The sequence below is a fragment of the Anarrhichthys ocellatus genome, unplaced genomic scaffold (genome assembly GCF_004355925.1).
Source record: "Anarrhichthys ocellatus isolate YVR2014 unplaced genomic scaffold, GSC_Weel_1.0 scaffold57, whole genome shotgun sequence".
Taxonomy (NCBI): domain Eukaryota; kingdom Metazoa; phylum Chordata; class Actinopteri; order Perciformes; family Anarhichadidae; genus Anarrhichthys; species Anarrhichthys ocellatus.
In genome coordinates this window covers 1,779,782-1,806,046 of record NW_022280087.1, presented here as the reverse complement: position 1 = coordinate 1,806,046, position 26,265 = coordinate 1,779,782, and the positions used below count along the sequence as shown (strand labels likewise).

Below are 26,265 nucleotides of genomic sequence, written 5' to 3'. Positions count from 1 at the left end.
GCCGCTTCCGAACCACAGCTACCCCGGGCTTCAGCTGCCGCTTCCGAGCCGCAGCTACCCCCGGTTTCAGCTGCCACTACCAGGTCACAGCTACCTCCGGTTTTAGCTTCCGAGCCACAGTTAAAGCCTGAGTCCTGTGTCTTGTCGGCGGTCCGGCCGACTCCAGCCCCCCGGGTCCTGTCGGCGGTCAGGCCAACTCCAGCTGCCGAATCCCAGCGATCACCAGTTCCTGACCCCGCTGCACCACCATCCGAGTCCTGTTCCCCGGAGCCCCGTGTCCGAGAGTCTGAGTCCTGTTCCCCCCGTCTCCGAGAGTCTGACTCCTTTTCCCCCCGTCTCCGAAAGTCTGAGTCCTGTTCCCCGGAGCCCCGGTCTGAGCCCCAGTCTCCCCAGTCCGGCTTCCCTGAGACCCGGTCTGACTCCCAGTCTCCCCAGTCATGCTTCCCTGAGACCCGGTCTGACTCCCAGTCTCCCCAGTCATGCTTCCCTGAGCCCCAGTCTGAGCCCCAGTCTCCCCAGTCCGGCTCCCCCGAGATCCCGTGTCCAGAGCAACTCCTACCATCCGGCCGTCCCCCTGCCCGTCTGGGGCTGACTTTACTGTGAGGTAAGGTAGACAACCTGGGCATGGGGCCCCAAAATAAAATGGCCCTTAACATTATTATGTTTAGATATAAAAGTATTAAATTATGTCACTATTCTAACTCATTGTACCCTGAAATAATTCACCAAAGGTCCACAAAGCACATAAAACATATACAACTCAACTGTTTACTTCTTACTGTGAACTTCTACTTCAGAGGAAAACATTGTAATAATATATTTACCTGACAGAGAAATGTTTCTGCTTACATTGCAGATTCAAATTGACTCACAAAATGCTATACAAATTATGTTCAAATATGATGCGTTATTATTCATGAAACTATCCAGCATCAGATTACAATTGAATGCTCCACCCTGAAAAGACCTGAACTAAATTTAAGTACTTCGTGCTGTACGTGAAGTAAACATTAGAATGCAAGACTCCGGCCTAATAATAGTTTTACTATTAATACTATTGAATAAGCTTTAAGCATATCTATGATTCAGTCGGGATTTCCTCTGTTCTCAACATGGCCGTTGGCGAGGAGCTAACTGCGCTTACAGCACAAACAGTGCAAACAACGAAATCAGAGCAGAACAGTTTTAAACGGGGGGGGGGGGACCAGAGCAATTAACTAGCCAGTGGGACACACACAGTGGGAGCACAGGCGACTGGCTTGGCTTAACACAGTTCTGTGGGCGGTGGCAACGTTATTAGTTGGCAAAAACAAACACAATTTGAGTTGCGATGACAGAGTTGCTGTTCCTTTTGGGTTATCTGCTCATGCTCGTGTACTCCAGGGTGAATGTTGTGTAAAGTATAATTTTATCCAGCATCCAGCGTTATCAGGCTATATCCAGCAACCAAAGTGAACTGTAGTCTATGAGCTGCTGTCTGACGCTGCAGACTACATGCTGGACCGCAGAGCCCTGAAGCTCCACCCCAGCTGGTACACAGAGTGTTGTTAATTTGGTTATTCAACGTTTTTTTTTATCATTTTTGAACATGTCCCCTGTCCAAATTGCACCAAATGTGACACCCACAATATTGATATATGTGAAAGACAGACAGACAAACAGACAGAAAGACAGATTATTTGCTTTGTAGTTAGATTGTCAAAACAACACAATGCTGCTGTATCTCAAGCTCAGTGTTTACTGTCTGTGAATTACTGTATGTTCTTGCCCCTACAGTGGGCACTTTGGTCAGGTTCGACAGGTTCGGGAGCGGGCTACTGGGACTTGTTGGGCAGGCAAATTCCTGAAGATTCGGAAGAACACGTGCAGCCGCCTGGGCCTGGACCGGAGCTCTGTGGAGAAGGAGGTGGAGATCCTCCAGGCTGTACAACATTCAAACATTGTGACTCTCAAAGACGTTTTTGAGAGCCGAGCCGAGGTGGTGCTCGTTCTGGAGCTGTGAGTTGTGTGTGTGTTTGATTTAGTCCTGTTATTGTAGTATGTTCTCTAGCATCTAGTGTGCGTCTGCATGAAGTGTCATGTGTCATGGCAGCGTCAGTAGGTAGGCGTGAGAATCAGACCTCTGTCACAGCAGACATTTGGAAAAGTGTCGCTAATAACAAAAATGTTGTGCCAGTAAACCCTTTGCTTCCAATCTTAAAGGAACAGTGTCTAACTTTTACTGGGATTTATTGGCAGAAATGGAATATAATACTCATAACTATGTTTTCATTAGTGTATGATGACCTCAAACTAAGAATCGTTGTGTTTGTGTTAGCTTAGAAGGAGCCCTACAATACCTGAATGCCATAGTAGTTCTCTAGATGCTGTGAAAGGGGGGATTGAGGGGAGGGGACAAAATAAGAGAAACACTTAACACATGTCTGTTTGACATTTCAGTGTTAGTGGAGGGGAGTTGTTTGACTTCATTGCTGAGAAGGAGAACCTGCTGGAGAGTGAGGCCATTGAGTTCATGAAACAGATCCTGGAGGGACTGGGCTTTATGCACAGCAAGAACATCGGCCACTTTGACCTCAAGGTACCAGTAAACTGTCGCTTCTCTGCTTGCTCTGGATGTTTGGAAACAGATGTGAACTCAAATTGGACATTCCATCATAACGACATTTGTGTCTCTATTCAGCCAGAGAACATCATGCTGTCAGACAAAGTGGCTGCTCAGCCCAACATCAAACTCATCGACTTTGGCCTGGCCCACCATTTTCATCAAGGGGAGGAGTACAAAAGCACGAGTGGCACCCCACAGTACATTGGTGAGGATGAGTAGTCCTTCATTTGTGTCTTTGTTTTTTTTAGAAATCAATCTGTGAGAATTTTTCTATTTGCATATTAAATCATTCACGAACATGCACTAAGACCGGCAGGTATGAGGCAAGTCCAGGGCTCAAAATATTGTTTTCTGTGTCAATGCACTGATGCAGGACTTCTTTCATATGTCTGTCTGTCTGTCCCTCTCTTTCAGCCCCTGAGGTAATCAACAGTGAACCTCTGAGCACAGCAGCAGATATGTGGTGAGTATTGTTCGATCTCCAACAGAAACTGTTCATATCCATGATTGCACACACAAACATTTGGTATCCAAAGCTTGTCTCTTCACTGCTTTGTCTCTGTATAAATTCCTCTGATAGTGACATGGCAGGGCCTGTTCTGAGCCCCTCTCACTGTGTCAACACAGTGACACATTGAGTGACTGAGGGGATGTCCACGCAGACAGTATTTGTCTTGAAAAAGTTGAAAGCACACCACATGACTGCCTGCGTCTTGTGCTTTTTTCTCCTCCAGGAGCGTCGCAGTTATTACCTACATACTGTAAGTTGTGTTTCTGTGTTGGTTACGTACTGTATGTTGATGCACACATTTAATGATCAAAAGCATCTGCTATCTCGCGCTATTTGAAACGATGTGAATTCAACCACCTTTTTATGGTTTATAGATCTTATAATCATCGTGTCTATTATAGCCTTCAGCTTTTTTCAGCTGGAAGCACAAAAACCTTGATCTGTATTGATGGCCTGAGATGTCTCACTCTGTCCTCAGATTGAGCGGTTTGTCGCCATTCCAAGGTGAGACTGATGAGGAGACTCTGACGAACATCAGTGTCATGAACTACGCGTTCCCTGTACAGTATTTCAGCATGACCAGCTCCATGGCCAAAGACTTCATCCAGAAACTTCTGGTCAAAATCCCCAGGTATGTCGTCTAGCTAGACTCTTTGTCATGGTTAGTCCCCTGTTAGAGCAAAAGCAAGATTGTTGAAATAAGTCTTCACTGGGTCTGTGATAGGAATAGGACGCATGATGTACTGCTGTTGTTTACAGTATATTAGGTTAGATTAGATATATACTTTATTCATCCCCAATATATTGAAACGTGTAGATTGATCGACTGAGTCATTGGTTTATTTAGGTGTCCTGCACCAAATGGGTCCTAGGCTACATAGGCTTCCAAGACATGAGACAACAAAATGAGTTTTACTTGTCAGTTCTTCCTGCTCTCGTGATCCGTTGTCATGACTTCTGTATTGATGTGTATTTCAGTGAAAGAATGACAGCTGAGGATTGTCTGCTTCATCCATGGATTAAGGTTACTACAAGTCTTCTAACCTTCTTCAATTGTTTGCTGCTAAATGTTACTGCGTGTTACTTAGAATGACTGCAAATGTTCGTCTGTTTCAGCCCGTCACACGCAAACAGGTGGCCAATAGGAATCGATCCTCAATCAATATGAAGAACTTTAAGAAGTTCAACGCCAGAAGAAAATGGAAGGTGAGTGTGGATATGTATGTCAAACCAACATGTAAGTATAGTATATTTGTATCAAAGGGAGATGAGGATCAACATGCAATAAGACTCAAACTAGGGGTGGTGCGTTTCGTGGTCAGCGGTACCATTTGAGTTATTTAGCCTTGTGAGCAGTGACAGTCATTATTTCATACCGCCCCTGAGTGTTACATTGACTTTAGGTCATGGACACATAATTCAGGGGATCGACACACTTGAGCCGGATGAGTAGTGGATGGTGCTTCATTTAGTCCAAAATAATGTTGTTCCATTAAGTTTCTTGTGTTGCACTTAACAGCTGTATTAGTGTTCTCAATATAACATTTATATTAATAGTTCAATGGTCACATACATACTTCATATATGGCCTCTGTATTTAACCGTCCTCAGCTTTAGGAGCAGTGGGCGGCTGTAAATCGCCCGGGAATCAACAAAAATTCAGCTCAAGGACACTTTAACATGCAGACAGGAGGAGTCTGGGATCGAACTGACCCGCTCTACACCCTGAGACACAGCCGCCCCCAATAAGCTTTTACTTAAGAAAGCCCAGCAGTGTTTTCACCTGTAAACAGCACTGTGATGTAATTGTGTTGCCATTATTAGTAGAAGGCTAAGAAAAAAAAATATTGAAGGTCAATAAAAACATCTGTGTTAAAATCAGAGAAGCACATGAACAAAAATGAGTGTAATATGTTCTAAGGTCAATTACCCAAATCTTATTACAAATAGCTGCCTCACCCCAAATATCCACTGCATGTTTTTATTGATAATTATAGACACACTGTAGCGGTCCACTGGCGAAAAACCTGATGGCAATCGGGGGTCCTTCTTATTTTCATCTTTTATTCAGCGACAAAAGTAATTTTCAGAAGGGCAAGACACTTTTCATCTTCTGTCCAGAGTCCTGCAGGTTTCCAGTTCTACAAACCTGAAGTGCACCCGCAATGCTCACCATCGGAACTGACCCGTTACCTGCAATTATTTCTAAATCAATTCTGTAAAAAAGGCTAACCAAACATGCTCAGAGCTCTTACTGTACAGGCAAAGCCTGAAGGGGTCTACAACAAGGAACTAAATAAATGTTAAAAAATGAATAGATGAAGTGGCAGATTGCACAGACAGAAGCACCCTCCACCATTTCAGTCAATTCATATTTTCCCTTGTGTTTCCTGCTGCTCACACAGACACACAATAGGATGGATACCTTCATTCATTGTTACATCCTCTGACACAACAACGGGATATAGCCGTTAACTGTCCTTGTGTGCTTTTCTGACTGGTGAGCTGTTCTGAAAGAGTCACTGTTGACATTGAGGCTAGTCGTCCTGTGTGCTAATTAGGGGTTCCACACTGGGTCTAGCTACCTGTTTTAATGACCGGAATAAATGAGAATAAAGTTCTGCCCCATCGAAGTATGATCCTCGGACATAGTACTAACGTTCATGTATTCTGGTTGGCTGGCAAGCTTTACTTAACACTGTAAGACATTGTCTCTTTACCCCCTAGATGTCCTATAACATGGTGTGGATGTGTAACCGGCTGGTCCGGTTGAAACTGCTGCGGAAGGGCAGTTCAGATCCAGATCCTCTACAGGTGAGACCACTTTATGTCAGTCACATATTGATACGTATTTATTTTTCTGTTATTGTAAGAGATTGCTCTGGTTGTTTATTGTAGAGACCAAAAAAATGTAGAGAAAACATTATGTGTAGGCCTGGGTGGCCAAACTGCCAACTGTGGCCTGCTGCCCATTCTTAAATGGCATGCGATTCATTTTTTTAAATAAACTGGAATATGGCTAAAGCATATTTGTAGTAAATGTTACTGTGCACATACTAGTTTAAACACTTCATGTCAACTCAATTCATTGAAGTCATTTCTGTCTTAAACTCTTCAGATTACATTGACGTTGTAATCTCAAATTGGCCCTTAGACCATGAACCAATATTTAGCAATATCTACCTGTTTTGACTTAACCTATTTACAGATTTACACATAACATCATATCATATTTTAAGTGGCCATGCAATGTATTGGAGTTGTGAAGTATTGAATTAATTTAAAGTAAATTTAAGGGCAGCACATATAGAAATACTTTTTAGTAATATATGGGCACTATAGACTGTCATGTCAAATGTTAAAGTGTTGAGTGGTCAGTGTAGTTTGATAGAAAATTAATCTTCTTTTGCACATGGGGTTTTCTGGTCAATAAACACTGATTGTCTTGCAGTGTAACTGGTTGAAAGCTACACATTCACTTTAGTTTGACTCTTGACTATTGTGGTCCACGATCCAGAACGTTTGGCCATCCCTGCTGTAGCAGCATTCTCTCGTCCCTTGACTCTAAAGCTTCTAACAGCATGCTTATCCACAATAAAGGAGAACCAGTAATAACACTGTTTTCAAGCATCATCAACATCATCCATGAGAGCAGTTCTTTCCCAGTCGTTGTCGAGGCTTGGACTTGGCAAATTTTCGCATTTCTATTTGCACAGTGATCACTAGCGTCGTTTGCAAAAGCACATGAGGGTCATTTGTTAAAGACAAATTATTAAAGAGGATTTAAGAATAGGATAAGTGGGACACCCGATAATTTGGGGAAAAGTAAGTGAGCTACGTAGATCTTTTAGAGATAGAATAGGTTTTAGCCAAACCCAATTTAGACCACCTGCCAAAATGATCTCGTTGTGAAAGTAGCTGTGACAGTGTTGGACGTGCAACCGCTGCCAGCGCTCTGTAGCACCCTACTACAGTAATAAAAAACCTTAATATATAGGGCAAGGAACTCCTATTGCTTACTGATTTAGAGAACACAGCGTTCACTAGAAAGTTAATAAACATTGTACCCTGCAATAGAGTTGACTTCATCCGAAGTAGAGTTGGTGTGCCAGGTTTTGGATAATCAATAACATAGGTCATCAGTTGATTTGGCCCAGATACATAACGAATACATTTTAGGGTGAGCAGTATGTGTATTCAAAGTGCATTTTGTATGTGTTAACTGCATGTCAAATTATTCAGAAACCACAAGTTACCGTATGATCGGTTGCTGACAAGCAATGTAGCATTTAAGAGGTTATTTTTTAAAGGGAGTCCGGCACAGTGCTCCCTCCACATAAACACATTGGGGCTACATTACATCACTTCTAGCAAACTTCCCAGTGAACAATGAGGATCTGTTCTTCTATCTGAATATCCTCTGGTCTAGCTCAGATAAAAACACAACACTGAGTCCGTCAGCATGTTGGCGAGCCTGTTTGTTTCCGCTACTGACAGCATTATCTTCACTTCACTTGTTCAACTAGCTTTAGCAGTTTAGAAAACACCGAACTGTTCTAGTGTTATACAGACATGTGAATGATCCACAGACACCTTCTTCGTTCTTGGACTCAGGGCGGTGCTCCGCTGCAGAATGAATGTAGGGGAATTTCTAGAATGGATATTTGGCGTTATTTCTTAAATATATATTTTTTTGCATGGCAGGAGTTATGTGTATGTAAGAGTGAGTTATTCAAGGCATGCATATATATATATATATATATATATATATATATATACGTATACGCACATGTATGAGTAGTTTAGATGGTCTCATTCAAATCCATATTTCCAGTTCCAGAAGTGCAGATGTATATGACACTCATAATCGTGAGGTGTTAGATGTAAATTAATCTGTACTGATCCTTTCCTCCAGAGACAATGTGAAAGCGACGTAGAGGACACAGAAAGCAAGCCTGCCTCTCTGCTGCGTCGAAGACTCAGCAGCAGTTCATAGAGCTGAGCAGAGAAAAGCAGAAGATTCCAGGATGTTCAGCAGGAGGGGAGCATCGCTGAAGGGAAATGTTCAAGTGAAACAGACGTCTACTGTCCCAGAAGTGCTTAGGATGGTAGTGAGCACTGCCTCATCTGACGCACATTTCTTCATGAAAGACCTTCAGTGGACTGCTCTCAGCTCATTGTCACTGAGGATACATGCCTTTAATGTAGCTTTTTGGGAAGTGTACAATGTATTTGCGTGGTTGCTGATTTTGGGAAATTCTTTGATAACAAAATGTGCATTTTCTATGCACATTGTGTTATCAAAGAGAATAAAAAATTGTTTAAGATGTCCTGCGATAATACTAATGGTAAAGAACACAAGGAACAGTAAAAAACCTAGCAACAAAATATAATAGAGCCACTGTTGTCCATCAGTATGTAGTCAATGTACACAAACTGTTACCAAATCTTCTTCTCTACCACAAGTCCTGCCTCCTTCTTTTGCTATCGTGAGAGAGGCTGTAGCTTCAACCGGTTGTAAGAAGTGCCAAAGCTCCGTCAACTAGATGGGCATGAAGGCTCAGTGAGGAAGACACCGTCCACCTGTTCTGTGCACCAAAATACGGGACAGATTCTGTCTCGTTTTGATTCAGTAAAGGACAGTGCATTCGATTTTTCAATATGGGACAATCCCGTATTTTAAGCCGATAAGCTTCTATAGCCTGTCGTTATTTTGACTTGTAAAAAGTTTGGACTAAAGTGTGGGGTCTTTCCTTTTCTCTCTGTCCCCCTCGCTTATAAACACCTTAGTTCTGTTTGGGACTGTCCTTCTAGTCCAGGATGCCTCCCTCTGAAAAGCTGAGGGAAGCAGCTGTGAGCTGCACTTTATCGGAGGCGGTCAAATGAACATTTGTGTGGACAATAAACCACACAGTGGTGAGAGTTATTTTTGGTCACATTTGTCTTCTGTTTTTGTTATTCTGTTTGTTTACGGCCTCCCATGAAAAGCAGCGTGCAGTTGCTTCTCGAAACTTTGTCTCATTCAGAGTCCCAAACAGGATTCTGTGTCCGTCAGATGGCTGAAGGGGATTCTACCATATCAGCTGACTATTGGACAGGTAGAATTTTGCTTTAAATAATATGACTTCATCTTATTACGTTATAACTTTATTTTTGTAATATGACTTATTTTCTCAAAATAATACTTCTCCAAGAACAGAGATTTGTGGAAAATGTTTTGAATGTGCAGTAAGGTTTGAACACGAGCTGAAACTCTGTGGCTGATTCCAAGCTCAAAGTAGGAACTGTGGAACTCAAATCCACTGATCATTTTTCACACTGGAGAAGATGCAATATTTGAATGAGTACTTACAACAATATGTCTTGTTTGATGTCTTGTACTCATGTATTATATTACTTGTCTTTTGATGTATCATTTTAAAATGGCACCATCATACATGTGTTGTAAGAAGTTCACCACGTACACATATTATCTTTTTTATTGTCATCTGTCATCTCATCCAAGACTTAAACAAGTATAACCCATGTTATAACTCGTGTGCATGAGTATGTTTGTTTTGCTGTATTTGTCTGTTAAGTGCTTCATTTCCTTTACATCTCATTCAGTTGATTAATTTCACAAAGCAAATTGCAGTAAATGTACAACAATGAAACTGCAGTGACTTTAATCACTGTTATGAGCTATACTTGAGTCTAAATATATATAGAATTTATTTACATACACCATGATCTTAGCCTACTTTCCATCAACTACAGATAGTGAGACAGAAAAATTGAAGCCAATGCAGAAGTGCCTTTAAAGGTGCATTCTTTCTAATGGCCATCAGGGGGCGACTCCTCTGGTTGCTTATAGAAGACCGATTGTGTAGAAGTCTATGAGAAAATGGCTCTACTTTTCACTTGATTTATTACCTCAGTAAACTTTGTAAACATGAGTCATGATAAGAGTGAAGATGAATAAAGCTGCTGGGCCTGATAACATCCCTGGTCGTGTACTAACATGTACCAACCAGCTAACTGATGTCATCACTGACATTTTCATCATATCTCTGTCACAGGAGAGAGTTCACATCTGCTTCATTGTTCCTGTACCTAAAACATCTGCAGTGTCCAGTCTAAATGACACCCAGCCCCATTCTGGTGAAGTGCTTTGAGAAACTGGTTCTCCAGCACATCAAAACCAACATCCCAGCCAGCCTGGACCCTCACCAGTTTACATACAGAGCCAACAGATCCACAGAGGATGCTGTCTCCACTGCTCTCCACTCAGCCCTCACTCATCTTGAAAATAACAACACCTACATCAGAATGTTGTTTGTTGAGTTCAGCTCAGCCTTCAACACAATCTCCCCCATGAAACTGGGGAGTGGTAAACTGAGCATCCTGGGCTTGAGTGAGTTCCCCACTCTGCAAACAGACTTGGGATTGGCAGCCACACCTCCTCCACTCTTGTGTTGAGTGAAACGTTTGACTACACCCATGTTTAGTGCCTCCCTACCTGTTAGACTCACCCAACGGCACCTGCTGGTGGCGAAAGCAGTGCAGCGCATTCCCAAACGTCACTTTTAGAGAATAATTATTGCTTGCATATAAATAAATAAGGATGCAACTGCAAATTGACCTGTTAGATTAATTAAATTCAATTATACAAAAATAACTGGGGTCCCATATAAACAATGTCAAACAGTGGGACATACTAAGAGTATCAATGAATATCTCATATTGGCAGCACAAACTAATTATTTAAATGTATATGATAAAATACTTATACTTAATAAACACAACACTTTTAATATGATTTCTCTTTTTAACTTGCCATCATTTGCAGCCTTTTTAAAATATTCTTTTGTCTGGTTCTAGTGCATTGTAGCCCACCAATTATTTTATTTAATATGGGTCATTATTTACTGAATGTTACAAGTTTGAAATTGTATTATTTTATTATTTATACATGGCTACTTACCCTAATTTATAATGCTATTGTTTTGTACCTTGTGTTTTACTTAGACCATAACATTTTCCTCATGAGAATGTAAACATTCTGACAAGCTAAATGTGCTCTGTACAGGTTTTACCAGCTCCAGTGGAGAGACCCGAGACTCAGGTGACTTCTATGTCATCTTTACTTAACAACATAACAAACTTAACAAATAATCACAACAAACAACAACAAGGCTCAACTCCTGATATTTAGCTTCACTGCTGTTCCTCAAAATGAGCAAGATGTTCTATTTCATCCTTACTGACCGCCAGAGGCAGTGCTTCACACTGGATATCTTCCGTCTCGCACATGCGCAGGTCGAATATTTATACCAACAAAGTCACCTGTGACCTCGGATGACCCCCGTCGTCTTTAAGTTCCGGTGTCATCCTGAGTTCAGTCCTTTTTCATCTTCTCGCTACGCAGGTTAGCTACCATGGTAGCATAAACAAAGATGTGTCTACGATCAAGACATATTAGAGCTTGTCGCTGTAGCCTTGTGACTACCGGTCGGAGTTGCGGATCTCTCGCCCTCCAAAGGCTGCGACAAGCTGTCCCTCTTAGGAGGGAGTGGTGTGTTCACCGTTCGGACATCGAGCCCCGGACTGGTGGACGCCCCTATCATCAGTTGTCACCAGTCTGATAAGGGCCACCTAAGTCGTGAAGACAGCAATCGGTGAGATCAATTAACATTGTTTTCTATAACCGTTGTTCGTTTTCCACGGTTGGCAGAGCGCTTCCGCTGTAGCTAATCAAGTGGCGTGCTAACGAGAGTGTAGAATATACGCTGTCGGCCCGCCTTTCACAGTGAGCAGAGTGTCCTGCTCAGACTAACTTGATGAGATGCAAGTTCGACTAGATCGACATTAGCATTATGTCCACTGGTTTCGTAACATTACGGCTGTCACAGTGAGCAGAGTGTTCCTGCTCAGGCAAACTTGGTGAGAGACTAGCTCGACTAGATCGACATTGGCATTGTGTCCATTGAGATTTCATTTTTACATCTGACATAATTCACAATTAGCAGTGTCTTCACTCAGGCTAACTTGGTGAGATGCTAGCTGGACAATGCTGATACTGGGACTGTGTCCATCAACTTTGTAACCTTACGGCTGTCACAGTTAGCAGAGTGTTCTCGCTCAGGCTAACTCAGTGAATGCTAGTTATACTAAATCAACATTGATGTTGTGCCCATTGATGCTTTTTACGCATTACGGCTGTCGCAGCTGGCAGTGTCCTCACTCAGGCTAACCTGGTGGGACACTAACTAGACTAAGTTAATACTGGGATTGTGTTCATTGATTTTGTAACATTACGGCTATCACAGTTAGCTGAGTGTCCTCGCTCAGGCTAACTGGTGGGTCACCGATATCTGCAGCAAATATCGTAGTGAAGAGAGTGTCCTCGCTCCCCTCTCACTGTAGGGACTGTTTTTTGGGTCTGTTTCCACAGTGGCAGAGTGCTCTCGCTCAGGCTAACTGGTGGGTCACCAATATTCACAGCGACTGTCCAAGTGAAGAGAGTGTCCGAAAAGATCACTCTCCTCTGACTGCCCCCTGCCTGTTCTCTCAACATTCAGCACAGCGGTCCCGCTCAGACTGATTTGGAATTCCGCATCAACTAGTGGGACAAGGGTTCTACCAGTATCGCGGCCATGTTAAACTCTCCCGGCTGTAGGACCTGTATAGCTCCTCTTCAGCCTGAGGACGGCCCTGACCTCTTGCCTTAGCCTCGAGCATCTGAGGGAGGGCCTCTCGGAGAACCCAGGCAGGACCTGCGGCATCACGCCTTGAGCAGTAAGGTCTGCTAGGCTGGCCGAAGTGGAACACCTGATGCGTGAGGTCTACCTCCCACTGTCAGGGCAGCTGAATCCAGCCCAACCTACCCTGATCATTTGTATGGCGCTGGCACGCCTACAGTGGGATACACAGCAGCTGGAACTTCCACCTGTGAGTGCCTTCTTCAGGTGCCTTCCCGCCCTCACCACCTTTTCTGTTCCTCCCTCAGAGGAATATCTGAGGGAGTTGCATGCATGCTGGAGAGACACCAGGGCTCTCTCCCGCCTTACATCAGATGGCGAACCCTGACGGCCATGCAGGAGGTGGCAAAATTTGGCCTTGCACATATGCCAGCCATTTAGCCGACTATTGCGTCCATCATAGTTTCCCCTGAGGAGACTCTGAGGCCCGATGCCAGGTGCCCTCGACCCAACGTCGGGTCAAAGATGACCTGCTATCCAGGGCTTATGACACAGCAGCGCTGTGCACCGTATCGACAACAGTCGATAAGGAGATGTCTCCGGGCCGGCTGTCGGGGTTTTTCTCCCAGCAGCAGATTTCCAAGGGAGAGTGGTTCACATCTATCGACGCCTATTCCCATGTTCCCATGGTGCATCACCACGGGCAGTTTCTACGTTTCGCCTTTTAAGGCCGCCACTTTCAGTCCAGGGTGCTTCCATTCGGACTCTCCCATCTCCCCATGGGTGTTCACAAGGTGTGTTACTGCTGTCCTTTCCCCTTGCAATCACAGGGCGTGAACATACTGCCGTACTTAGATGACTGGCTGACCTGGGTGCCATCCCGGCTTCAGGCGCCACAGGACACTGCTCGCCTTCTCTCACATGGCCCGGTGGGCCTCAAGGTGAACATGGAGAGGAGCTACCTGAGCCCTTCTCAGAGCATAACCTTCATTAGTGTGGCCCTATGAGGGCCTGTCCGTCACCCCAGCATGTGGACAACAACCCCCACAACCTCCCCCTTCCGAGGAGGCAGACGGTTGCCCTACATCCTTTTCTCCGACTATTGGGTAAACTGACAGCTGCCTCAACTGTCGTTCCCTTGGGTTTGCAGATGGCTGAACAGCCTTCACTTGGATGCCAAGTGGCACAGATACAGGGCAATAATATTATCAAAACAGTGCCTACTCACTATCTCCATGGAGGGAGAGTGCATATCTGGCAAACAGTGTCCCCATGGGCTCGGTTCCATTCCACCGGGAGATTGTCACAACAGATACCTGCCTCTCAAGGCGGGGTGCAGTGTGACAGAACAGACAGCTTGGGGGCAGTTGTCTGCACAAAGACCGCAGGGGCAGGTCAAGGTTTTAGAGCTATCGCTCAAGCACTTCCTTCCATATTTGAAGGGAAAGCATGTGCTTGTCCGGTTGGACAACACCTCTGCTGTGATTTCACATAAACTCTCAATGGGGCACCAGATCTACAGAAGTTGCTACGGGGATCACCGTGCCCTTCTGACTTGGGAGGCCCCTCGCCTGACCAGCCTGTGGGCAATGTACCCCCCAGGAGAATGGAACCAGGTTGTGGTTTTCCTGTTCTGTCACAAGCCTCCACCGTGAGAGTGGCGGCTGCATCCAGACGTGTCGACCCACTGCCCCCACTGGGTCTCCCTGATGGAGAGGACCAGTCCTCTGGGTCAAGATGCTTGTCAGAGTTCTTCCCCGACAGGAGGGATCTCCTGTCGCAACTAGAAGGTCGGATTTGGCAATCCAATCCCTGCCGCCTTCAACTATGGGTCACGGGAGGGCCCGACCGGATGCTGAGTGGCTGCATAGAACCAGTCAGACTGACTATTCTGAATGCCAGCGCGATCTACCTGCCTGCAGTACAAGAACAGGTGGAAGCTGTTCTCTGACTGGTGTGCGGCTCAGAACAGGGTCCCAGTACAGCGCCCCGTGCCTGCTTACTGAGTTTCTACAGTCCCTCCTAGATAAGGGCCGGTCTCCCCTTGGTACTGGACACCTTATGCTCGTCTCCTTTTGAACCCCTGGCACAGGCGGAGCCGAGATGGCTATCGGCCAAAACGTTTTTTCTCCTTGCCGTCAATTCAGCTCAATGTGGGGGCGGGCTGCATGCCCTGTGGGTGAAAGAATCGTGTCTGAGGTGGAACTCAGATGGCTTGGGTGTCACTTTGTGGCCTAATGCAGTGTTTCTCCCAATGGTGTTGATACGTTCACATATCAACCAGCCTATCCAGCTGGCAAAGTTGACCCCCCCATCGGGAGAGGAGAGGTCAAGGCTGCTGTGCCCAGTGTGGGCCCTCAGAGCTTATGTGGAAGCCACCGTCTGCATACGGCAGTTGGAGCAGCTCTTTGTCAGTTATGGTGAGCCTATACATACAAGGCGAGCGACTGCGCTCGGCCATCCGGGGTGAAGGGTCACTCTACCAAGAGTGTCTCCACGCCAAGGGCAGCCCTGAGAGGTGTGCCTGTGGAGGATATATGTGCTACGGCCTCATGGGCATCACCGAGCACATTCACCAAACACTACAGAGTTAACGTTGCCACCCCTCACCCACTGGGGAGGGTTCTTTGGCCAATTTTCTCTGCCGGAGCTATACGAGGTAGTTACTGTGATTCCTCGTGACTCTTTTGGTATAAGTCATCCAGTGTGAAGCACTGCCTCTGGTGGTCAGTAAGGATGAAATAGAACGAAATGTTACGAATGTAACTACGGTTCTATGAATCCTGGATGACCGCCAGAGTTCTTGGTCACTCGGAATCCCGTGAACTCACGAGAAGATTCCATTGGACTGAACTCAGGATGACACCGGAACTCATAGACAACGGGGGTCATCCGAGGTCACAGGTGACTTTGTTGGTATAAATATTCGACCTGCGCATGCGCGAGACGGAAGATACCCAGTGTGAAGCACTGCCTCTGGCGGTCATCCAGGATTCATAGAACCGTAGTTACATTCGTAACTTTCGTTTCTTTTTTTTTTTGTCGACTGCCTTCATACAGGAAAGCTCATAGTCGGTTTGTTACTGTAGTGAAAACATGAATGGTTCTAAGAAGACAATGGTTTCCTCCTCGTCCTGGCCAGCATCCAACCGCAGTTCTGTAAGGGCAGTTTTGCAGTCTTCTCCATCCACCTCAAGTAATCACCAACTACAAACCTAAAACACCCTACTCCATGAACAACGACCTCAGATCAGACGAGACAACCCGCTGAATTTAAGCATATTACTAAGCGGAGGAAAAGAAACTAACAAGCAGCCTAGCAGCTGAACGAGTGCTACTGTAGATTTGAAAGACAATTGGACAGTCCTGAACCCACCCCCAAAGGCTCCATCAACCAGCCCCAGACCACCAAGCCCCCCTCCTCCAGCTCAGCAGGGGCTCATGCCTCTGTTTCACTCATCCCATCTCGCTGTACACCAACAGCTGCACCTCCAGTCACCAGTCCGTCAAGCTCCTGAAGTTTGCGGATGACACCACCCTCATTGGACTCATCTCTGGTGGGGATGAGTCCGCCTACAGGTGGGAGACTGACCATCTGGTGACCTGGTGCAGTCTGAACAACTTGGAGCTCAACACTCTAAAGACAGTGGAGATGGTTGTGGATTTCAGAAAGAATGCAGACACTGTGGAGTCCTTCCGTTTCCTGGGCTCCATCATAACCCAGGACCTCAAGTGGGAGCTTAACATCAGCTCCATCACCAAGAAGGCTCAGCAGAGGATGTACTTCCTGAGGCAGCTGAAGAAATTCAACCTGCCAAAGACAATGATGGTGCACTTCTACACAACCATCGTTGGGTTCTGTCATTTGCATTGAATGAGTCGTAACTCTGTTATGTTGTTCATTCTGTACATGACATCTATCACACTTCTGTCCATCCTGGGAGAAGGTTCCTCCTCTGTTTCTTCCCTTTCTTTTTGAGGGGGAGTTTTTCATGTTCTAATTTGAGGGTCCTGGGACAGAGGATGTCGCATGTGTACAGATTATAAAGCCCTCTGAGACAAATTTGTGATTTTGGGCTGTACAAAAATAAATTGAATTGAATTGGATTGAATTCCTCATCAGCAACTCCCTTCATCACCACCACCACCACCAGTGTCCAGGGGGAGTATGCCTTATCTGACCTCAGCATCACTACCCCGCTGTTATACTACATCACAATCGAGTCCAATCGCCAAAGACTTTTCACTCTTCATATCTTATGCATTGTGTAATAAATTATTGTTCATTCTAATGAAGTCTCTCCCGATTAAAATGTCTTTAAAAATGTACTTAAAAAAAGACACGCTGTCACACACTGAGAGCATACAGCGGCCGCATTCTACCACATGGGCACATTTCTCCAGGGGCCCTGTTGGAATCCTCTATAGGTCCTTAACAAATACTAAATTAGTTTACTCCTTCTTTGCACACGCAGTATAGGTTTGCCAAAACTGGACCCACATTAGGACACCATAAACACAATCCTGTCAGTGGTTGCCTTCCTTAGAAAACATATATCACATACCAACATCCCTGTCTGGCATTACAGAAACATCTACTGAAGCTTCCACTTCTGATTCTGTCAAAATAAATTATGAGAATAAAATTATAATTACTCCTAGTCATTTTTTGAGACTGATGCTAGTCTCAATCTTATAAACTTGCTAAGCTCCTGTGTCTCTGCAATAAACAAACCCTTTTTGTCACTCTTTAACTCTTAAATTGGCACTTAAGAGCATTCCTCTGAAGTATTGACTCGGAGTGCATAGCGCGTCCGCCTAAGGGATTTATACAAGGGGAATCACTTATACAATCGTAATCCCTGCAATTGATATGAGATGTGTCTTTTAGATCTCCAGCAATATGTTTGTGAATGTGTGACGAATCAGGCGACAGAGACAGAAAACCGCTGCAGCTGTTAAGCGAACACAACACACGCACGGAAGGGAAACCAGTAGGTCCAGAAACCAGTAGGGAGGTAACATCGACAATGTTTTCATGTTACCGGGAGATATGACTAAAATACAACGAAAATTATCAATATCTACTGGCTAATTTGAAATGATGCAACAGCCCCCAGTGGGTGTTTATGGACGTACTAATGTGTTTTGGACTAAATCTTTTACTGGATTGGATCGAGTGGACTGTTAGCGACCAAGCAAGACCGTTTTTGGTGGAGTAGCATGCACGAGGGAGACGTTATGAATCATAATCGGTGAGTCACGGCGATATTTTATCGGCTATTTTTGCAGTGTTTGGTTGACAGAGACGTTAACTGTACCTGCTGTTGTGATTGTATCTTGAAATGTTTGCATAAATCGAATTACAAGAACCATAGATTTCTAATGAGATATCGCATCAGTACCTGTCTTGACAGAGCAGTTGTGTACATAACATAACTGTACACTGAACACTCTGACGGCCCGCGGGCGGGCCGTCAGAGTGGCAACAGGTTAAAACAATTATCAGCTACAGTGTGAAAGGGTCACAATCCAACACCAGGCTTCAACGAGGAGCAAGTTTAGTTTGAAATAACTTAAATAAATAAAAAAATGGGAAATGGATAATACTTGTATAGAGCTTTTCTAGTCTTCCTTCTTCAAAGCACTTTGACACTGCATGTCATTCACCCATTCACACCCATGCACACGGCAGGGGTACCACCTGCCCATCAGGACTAACATTCATACCCACATACCACAGGCACAGCCTACGGGTTGGAGTTCAGTGTCTTGCCCAAAGAAAAATTTAAAAGTTGTGTGGCTCCTGTACTTGTTGGCAACAAAAAACTACTTAATACTATAATACGTGACAGAGTCACAGTGGAGTATTACTACTTTTACTTAAGTAGAGATCAGAGTACTTCTTCCATCACTTTGTGACTAGTTTATTGAAATATCAAAAAGGTTTTTTTTCATTCATGCACACATACTTTTCAGATACAGTTCATGTAGTGTAGTGCGTGCAACACCATGTCCATCACCTGGTACTGTCCGTCTGTGGCTTTCTGTCCGTCTTTCTCTCCACAGTGACTTTAAGAAGCGTTCAGAGTTTTAATTTATCGTAAAGAGAGTCATTTAGTGTTGTAGTTTGTATAGGAGCCACACTGTAACCAAAATGATGTTTTGCAACGTGAGCTTTGTAGAATAAAGTACAACTCCTATGATGTATTTCATATTATAAATCATACTACATAGGTTATCATCTTGCCTTTCCTTATTTTTTTCCCACCTGAAACTGTAGCTACCATGTCTCCTCTATTTTTCCTGCAATGAGTCACTCAGTGCCGATGACCGTCAGACCCCCCCACTGCATTTTTTTTTGAGCTTTAAATCATTTCAAATTCTATTCGGGGCTATACTCAAAACATTTAGGGTTTAATCCCCAGCACATTGATCTAGTGAGGCCTACAGAAGAGCCTGTGCCGGAGACACAGTGTTAAGTGTAGTGTCAGATGTTGCTCGATATTGCAGTGTACCTAACCATCCTGGCTTCACTCAATCCTCGGCTCCTCCTGTCTACATGTCCAAGTGTCCTTGAGCGAGACACTGAGTTGTACAGCACCCCACTACTTCTAATGCTTAGGATGGGTTACATGCAGAGGTCAATTTGCATCTATTTGTATGTTTGTGACCATTAACAAATAAAGTTTAGTGAGGCGTTTGAGGTTTTTGTGTCCACGATTTTTGATATGCTTATGCAAACAGTATGTAACAAGAACAGCCATGGACACAGATTCCTTAACTCAAGCTGTCTTCCCTCACTTGATTAACTCTGGTTGATAACAGAGTTGATACAGAAGGAATACATGAAAAGTGAAATCCGATTAGACAGAGACAAGAGAACAATTGAAGAGGAGCAAGTTCAACTTTCATAAAGAAAGTGCTAAAAACAAAGTACAACCGGCACACACACAACGCAATAGTTGAGAAATTAGAAAAAAGATCGATGAGACGGAATTGGTGGTGGTGGTGGGGTCTTGAAACCTCAACTTGGCAGGATGGTGGAGCTTCTGGATTTTTAGCTGAAAACACAAGACGCAAGAGTAACTAACCACATTTATCATAGCAGAGTATTTTTACATACTTTCAAACATGTCTAAAGGGGAACTTATTAGAAGTAATAACAATGTTCCAATTATTTTTTTCTGACATACCACTGTCTATGATGTTGCATGATTGCATGTGAGCAGCACAACTGAAATCTCCCTAGATAATTCTCCATGACAGAACAGAACCAAATATGTGTGTGCTTAAATTAAAACTGAACAGCTCTGAGGACCACAGGATTCCAGACACGGAGAGAACTAAATAAACTTTAAATTAACAAATCTGAGGCAAGAAATTGCCAATCCAGTTGCTAAATCTTCACTCATATTAGATCTATGAGGCCAAATTTAAAAGTTTGTTTCAACTTTCATTGTGTAGCGACTTGTTAAAGGAGCCATTAATAGCACTGAGGCCGGCAACAGAGAGAGACAGGTTCTCTGTTGCCTTATTTAGACCTCACCACAGTGGGTGATTGTTGGAGGAGACGAGACTAAACAAGACGGGTTTGATAAGTTTTATTTTGTTTCAGGTACAACTACTGTGTCTTGCAATGGAGTCTGCTGGCTTTGAGGAGAGCTTGTTAATTGTATGTTGTGTAGGTTTTTATATATATTTTTTATTTTTATAAAAAAGGAATACAAAATAAATATTTTCTACTAGTAATTGTAATGCAGTGAACTATTCGAAGTAATGTAAAACAAATAAAAAGTTGCATTGCAGTCTGACAGATCAGTGTACAATAATATTTGATCCAAATTAAAGGAATGTCACACTGGCAGGCTCAATAAGCTGCTCACTAGGAAATTACACATATCACTTACATAGATGTCATGTCATTAAGGGCGTGGTCCAGTTCCTCGCTGATGGCTTTGTACTTGAGTTTCTGTGCATAAAGCTCATCTGTATGTCCACACACCAATAAAAAGTAGGTTGTAAAGGAAATGGGAAAACACAAGAGAAGTGAAATTAGTATTGTGATAAGATCTTTAGGGACCAGAAATATGGCAATGCAATAGAAAGAAACTGGTTAATCTGGTTAGAAACCGGGTTCAAACTCAGGACATTATTGGTCCACATCCATTGTGGAAATGGGGGAACAGAAAGTTAGGTAGACCCATATAAATACAATAGGAATGGAACGTACATTAACCTGTTGTCCATAGTCATTTGACTAGTACAAAAGAAAATGTCAGTTGTTGTTAGTTGTTATGGTGATAACACACTTTAGTGGGGCCGAAAAGTGTTGTTGTAGCTCATCTGGAGGAGAGCAGACGCAGCTCCGAAGATGTATAGTTAGCTTTGTAGCTTGTCTGTCTACAGAGCAACGGGGAGTGAGACGAAGGGACCGTGAGACCCAGCGCTGTTTAATTAATTTTATGTAGCAGGTAACGCATTAAAGCATGTGCAATTAGCAAGACAGCTAACTAGCCAGCTGTCTTATCTGCTTCATTTTGTGCGTACATTTTTTTTCTACTGCCATTTACACTCATATATGCAGTACATCTATCTATCAGCTGTCAACAAAATAATACTGTATTATCATGTACCTGAATTGATCTGATAACAAAATACAGTGGAAAGAGCTTATATTGATCACATTTTTTTTAACTTTTCTCTGGATGAAAAACGACTACTCATGGGCAAAGCACCTGTGGTTGAAGCCTTGTCAAGTAGATTGATAATGCCCCTTAAAAGTGAAAGTCTGCCGATCCTCAACTGGTGACACAGAGCCGGTTGAAGCGAATTCCTGCTAAACTAATCCGCCACTAGACTTCCCTGCAGATTTTCAGATGACTTTTACCTGACTGCTGACATCAGGGTTAACCAATGTAACGTTAACAATAGACTGGGGTGACTTCATTCTTTAGAGCTCCATGGGGCAAACGGTAACGTTTACCAAGCGCTGACGCTGAAAGCAAACCTGTTAACGCGCAGTTAAATTGTTAACAGTTATTGTTAGCTAGCCAGTAAATTACATCACACACTTTAATCACACATGATGTCGCACATTTTAATGTGCTTGCATGACTGGATAGTGCAAATTAAAAGTAACCTACATTATTTGTACAAAACTGACTCACTCATGAACATGCACTTTGAGCATAGACTCAGATGTCACTGAGTTTGTGAAAGATGACTCCCATCACTGCATCACAGATCAGAGCTCTCAACACGTCCCACTCGTATTCAAAAGGTTTGGCTGTTATATTACGCTGTATTGGTGTTTCCTTTTTTGAAAAATTTTGGTTAGTGAATTTAAAGTCTATGTAAAGGGTGCCCTTAGTGTTGGTTGAAAGTGTATTCAATGTTGTACCTTCCAGATCATCAATGGTCTTCTCCAGCTTGGCCACAGATCTCTCAGCAAACTCAGCCCGGGTCTCAGCCTGAGATGACAAAGCACAAGTCAGATAACGTCTGATGTCAAAAAACTATAGTAAACTTAATCTACAAGGGTATGTCAACCTTTTGTCTCTTAACACATCTTACTGAAGTCTCTTAGGGTGTAGGATGGTTTTATATTCAGGAAAATATTGGTCATCATTGCTTCTAGCTCACCTCTTTCAGCTTGTCGGTCAAGATCTTGATCTCTTCCTCATACTTGTCCTCCTTTTGAGAGTACTGCAATGAGAAACAACATTATTAAGATGCTGATTTCCTCTGAAAAAAAGAAGAAATGACACACATTTACATTTAGTGTGGGGCGATTCTGAAAATCCCTGGATTACCAACACCATCATTTAAGAAATACTTATTTTCACAATATCTGTGGAGGGCAGCGAGGGTTAGGGAAGGAAACATTAATGAATAGGACAAAAACTCTTAAAGGACACATTCATTTCTGCTGAAAAACTGAATGCTGGCACCGAACAGGAATAAAGGTCAAGGCCTCTTGTCTGTAATAGATGCACATAATGTAATGTAATTGTATTTTGTGGGTAATAATTATACTCACACTTTTTCCACTGAGGCTACTCTACTTCCATTTTCAGCAACACCACAATAGTACTAACATGCTCATATGCACTTTCAGTGAGTTATAGGTTGCTGCATTTTTCTGTGTCCATACTGGCCATGAAGGGATAAGCTTTTGATGCAACTACGCACAGCCCCCGGTCTATGTACAATTACATTACAAGTTACAAAATGCAAATGGGGATCTTTCAATGTTACAGTCTTAGTACCACATTTGTATTAATTAGCAGTGAAGAGGACATTTTGACCCAAACTTCACTGAATAACAGCATTCAGGACTCGCATAGACAAATACAGTCAAATACAGACGCTTGGTCAGTGGCCCAAACTATGTTCAAACTATGTAGGTCAAATATACACCGGCCTTTCTCCCATGAGCCCGCTGTTTGTGTCCCGGGTGAAACAAGAAGTCTACGTTGATTTATTTGTCACATAACTTCTGTATTTAAGTAACACCACTTATTTTAACCCAAACCGTTGTTGGATACGTTGATCTTTTTAATGCAGCAACTAATTGATCAAAACTTAAACAGGAATTAAAATTCCAGTATATAATTGATACGGTACATGAACATGGAACTGAAATATCACGATACTCAATCCATCTATTTGAGTTAGTATTGCCTGATATCAGTATCAGTGCATCCCTAGTTAGGTCGTCCTCTAGCATCAGTTCTGGACATGTCAAGGACAGCTTGTCAGTTTCCACTCGTTACATGCATAGAGTCTTTAAAAAAAATAAACTTCTGTGTTTACAGGAAACATAGAAGTTCAGAGTCAAAATACATAAATTAAGTTTGTTACGTAACTGCTGTTAGTTAAATACGTAAGTTACGTAACAAAAGTAAGTAAAATAACTAATTGCTGACTTGGTTCCACACAAACTGGGGGGCGACTGTAGCTTAGTGGTCTATGTGGACAGTGGTCCATGTCGATGTGTCCTTGGGTAAGACTTAACCGAAATTGCTCTTGTAGTCTGAGCCTTCGGTGTGTGAATAGGTATGAATGTTAGAGAGTCCTGATGGACAGGTGGTACCATGCATGTTAGCTCCTGTCATCAGTGTGTGAATGGGTGAATGATGACATGTAGTGATAAAGCGCTTTGAGTGCTCGGAAAACTAGAAAAGCTCAATACAAGTTTACCATTTACCAAGTCCTGTCCTCCCTTTGTGGACTTTCTCATTCTTTATACTATGTCAGTTGCATTACCTATCTGATACTGTCAAGGATGATTTCATATTCAACTTTGTTGAAGCTAGTTTATCCCATACAGACGCTGAAGGATGCCTCGGGGAGTCGGTATCAGACTGTGAGGGGGACTGACCAGTGCTAGTATTTGACGAGTTGGGAGTGAGACCGTGTTGGTCACAGCTAATCGTGTTGTCTTTTGACATCTGTGCATCTTTTTATACTTTTTAGGGAGTATAATAGAAATAGCTCTGTTTGTGTATTTCCACTAATTTTTCTTTCCCTTTCATTTGTTACTGTCTGTATACGCAGAATAAATAAAGCAAGGCTTGAGTTGTATCTACCTTCTCAGCCTGGGCCTCCAGAGACTTCAAGTTATTGGTGACGTTCTTCAGTTCCTCCTCCAGCTCAGCACATTTACTTGATACGTTTTGATTTCAGGAAAGGAAGGAAGGAAGAAAGGAGGGAAAGAGGTGATAGGAAGGATATCAGATTAGTTTGGAGAAACTGTGGTGAGAACTGCACATTTTAAAAAGAGTATTCAGGTCCTTCCTTTAAGTAAAAGCAGTGTAAAAATACTTTCCTTCCTCAGGCTCCTCAACTCATCCACAGAACTCCACCATTAAGAATTGTTTTGTTTTGTATTATTTCTTCTTGTGTAGCATAAAAGGAAAACATATTGCATTTCATTTTGCAATAATGTTGTAGAATAAGTCAATATTGTACCTTAAAAGTCCTGCTTTCAATATATTACCAGAAAGAAAATACAGAAGCTAAATGCACTGTTGGTACTGCCAATGTACAGTGTGTAAGTGTTAAAAGTAGAATTGCCCCTATCAGTTATTGGATCATTATCATGATAGCATGGTCATGTTATGGGTGGGGTGGAGCTATTTTCTCTGTGGAATATCAGCTAAGCCACCAGTGAGTTGCTGAGTCAAATCAAACTGCCCACATGAGCAGAAGTTAGAGAATAGTAATTGGAGTTCAACACACATTCTCCTTTGTAAGAGACGTTTGCTGAGGGGCTTAACTTTGTAACTCAGTTGGTAATGTTTCATTCTTCTTCCAGAGGCCCTGACCGACACATAGAAAGTCACATGTGGTGTGGATACTCACGCCTCAGCCAGCTCTGCCCTCTCCTCGGTTCGCTCCAGCTCTCCTTCTACAATCACCAGCTTACGAGCCACCTGGACAAACGCATTAGAAATCCATATGTATTTATAGGGCCACTACACTGTATGCTGCTGTAATCCTGTAAAGTTCCCTGCTGCGAGACTAATATAGGATTATTTTATCTTATCTTATTCATCAAAAGTCACCAGTGTGTATTTTGTGGACTGGTCAGTTAGAGTGCTGATCTCAGTGTCACTAAATTCTGTTATTGGCTTATTGTGAAGCGAACACACCATTGTCAATAGTGGTACATGAGGAAAAAGCTCCTTTGAAATGCTTGTGAAGAAGCTGCATCATAAGAAGTCACCAACTCACCTCCTCATACTTGCGGTCAGCCTCCTCTGCAATGTGTTTGGCCTCCTTCAGCTGAATCTCCTGAAGCTCCATCTTCTCTTCATCCTTCTGAGCCCTGTTCTCAATCACCTTCATACCTCTGCACACACAAACATTACTTATTTCGTACCTCACAAATATTGAAGCGTTTTCCATTTTATTCCATTATATTTTATAAAAAAGTAAATTACTAACCAGAAACTACTGGTTAAGAGTCTGTTGTGTCATAAAGGTCAGCAAAAAAACACATGCCGCATGTCTTCGTTATGTAAGGTAAATAAATGCTTGCTAACTAGTAGAAGAAAATAAATAATTATCAGATTGGTATCAACTCTACATTATGTTAATTGTAATGAAGACATGGAATGAAACATTATTATCTTTTAATTTTTAATTTAAAAAACAAAGATATTTCTGTCTAACTTTTGTCATTCATATTTCCAACCAGCTTTTTTGTGTTAGTTTCGTTCCATCAAAAGGTGGAAAAGGCATGTTTTACTTCTTCTCTCGCAGTGTCCATGTCCCTCTTTGGCGATTAGCTGGTCAGTGGGGCACACACACAGACTCACATGCACTAACGTGCATTAAAAGGCATGTGGCCGCCCGGCTATGTGAACAAAGAGGGGAGGAGCTCTGATAACAACACACACACAGAGAGAGAGTGAGAGAGAGAGAGAGAGAGAGAGAGAGAGAGAGAGAGAGAGAGAGAG

At 43.1% G+C, this 26,265-nt stretch overlaps 2 protein-coding genes across 2 annotated transcripts in view; one reads left to right on the top strand and one right to left on the bottom strand.

Annotated features, from left to right (window-relative positions):
- The window catches only part of LOC116396594 (death-associated protein kinase 2), a 20,477-nt gene extending 10,831 nt beyond the window's left edge, over nt 1–9,646 (top strand). The window contains exons 3-12 of the mRNA XM_031871281.1: nt 1,777–1,998; nt 2,440–2,578; nt 2,681–2,810; nt 3,020–3,068; nt 3,340–3,366; nt 3,595–3,747; nt 4,095–4,140; nt 4,233–4,322; nt 5,844–5,930; nt 8,032–9,646. Of these exons, the coding sequence (XP_031727141.1) occupies nt 1,777–1,998; nt 2,440–2,578; nt 2,681–2,810; nt 3,020–3,068; nt 3,340–3,366; nt 3,595–3,747; nt 4,095–4,140; nt 4,233–4,322; nt 5,844–5,930; nt 8,032–8,112 (1,024 nt within the window). The 3' untranslated portion in view covers nt 8,113–9,646. The remainder of the gene's footprint in view (nt 1–1,776; nt 1,999–2,439; nt 2,579–2,680; nt 2,811–3,019; nt 3,069–3,339; nt 3,367–3,594; nt 3,748–4,094; nt 4,141–4,232; nt 4,323–5,843; nt 5,931–8,031) is intronic.
- A 9,080-nt stretch (nt 9,647–18,726) lies between these two features.
- LOC116396597 (tropomyosin alpha-3 chain-like) overlaps nt 18,727–26,265 on the bottom strand; it is a 13,063-nt gene continuing 5,524 nt past the window's right edge. The window contains exons 4-10 of the mRNA XM_031871290.1: nt 25,538–25,655; nt 25,166–25,236; nt 24,391–24,466; nt 22,442–22,504; nt 22,200–22,269; nt 20,707–20,785; nt 18,727–19,860 (exon numbers count right to left, since the gene is read on the bottom strand). Of these exons, the coding sequence (XP_031727150.1) occupies nt 19,857–19,860; nt 20,707–20,785; nt 22,200–22,269; nt 22,442–22,504; nt 24,391–24,466; nt 25,166–25,236; nt 25,538–25,655 (481 nt within the window). The 3' untranslated portion in view covers nt 18,727–19,856. The remainder of the gene's footprint in view (nt 19,861–20,706; nt 20,786–22,199; nt 22,270–22,441; nt 22,505–24,390; nt 24,467–25,165; nt 25,237–25,537; nt 25,656–26,265) is intronic.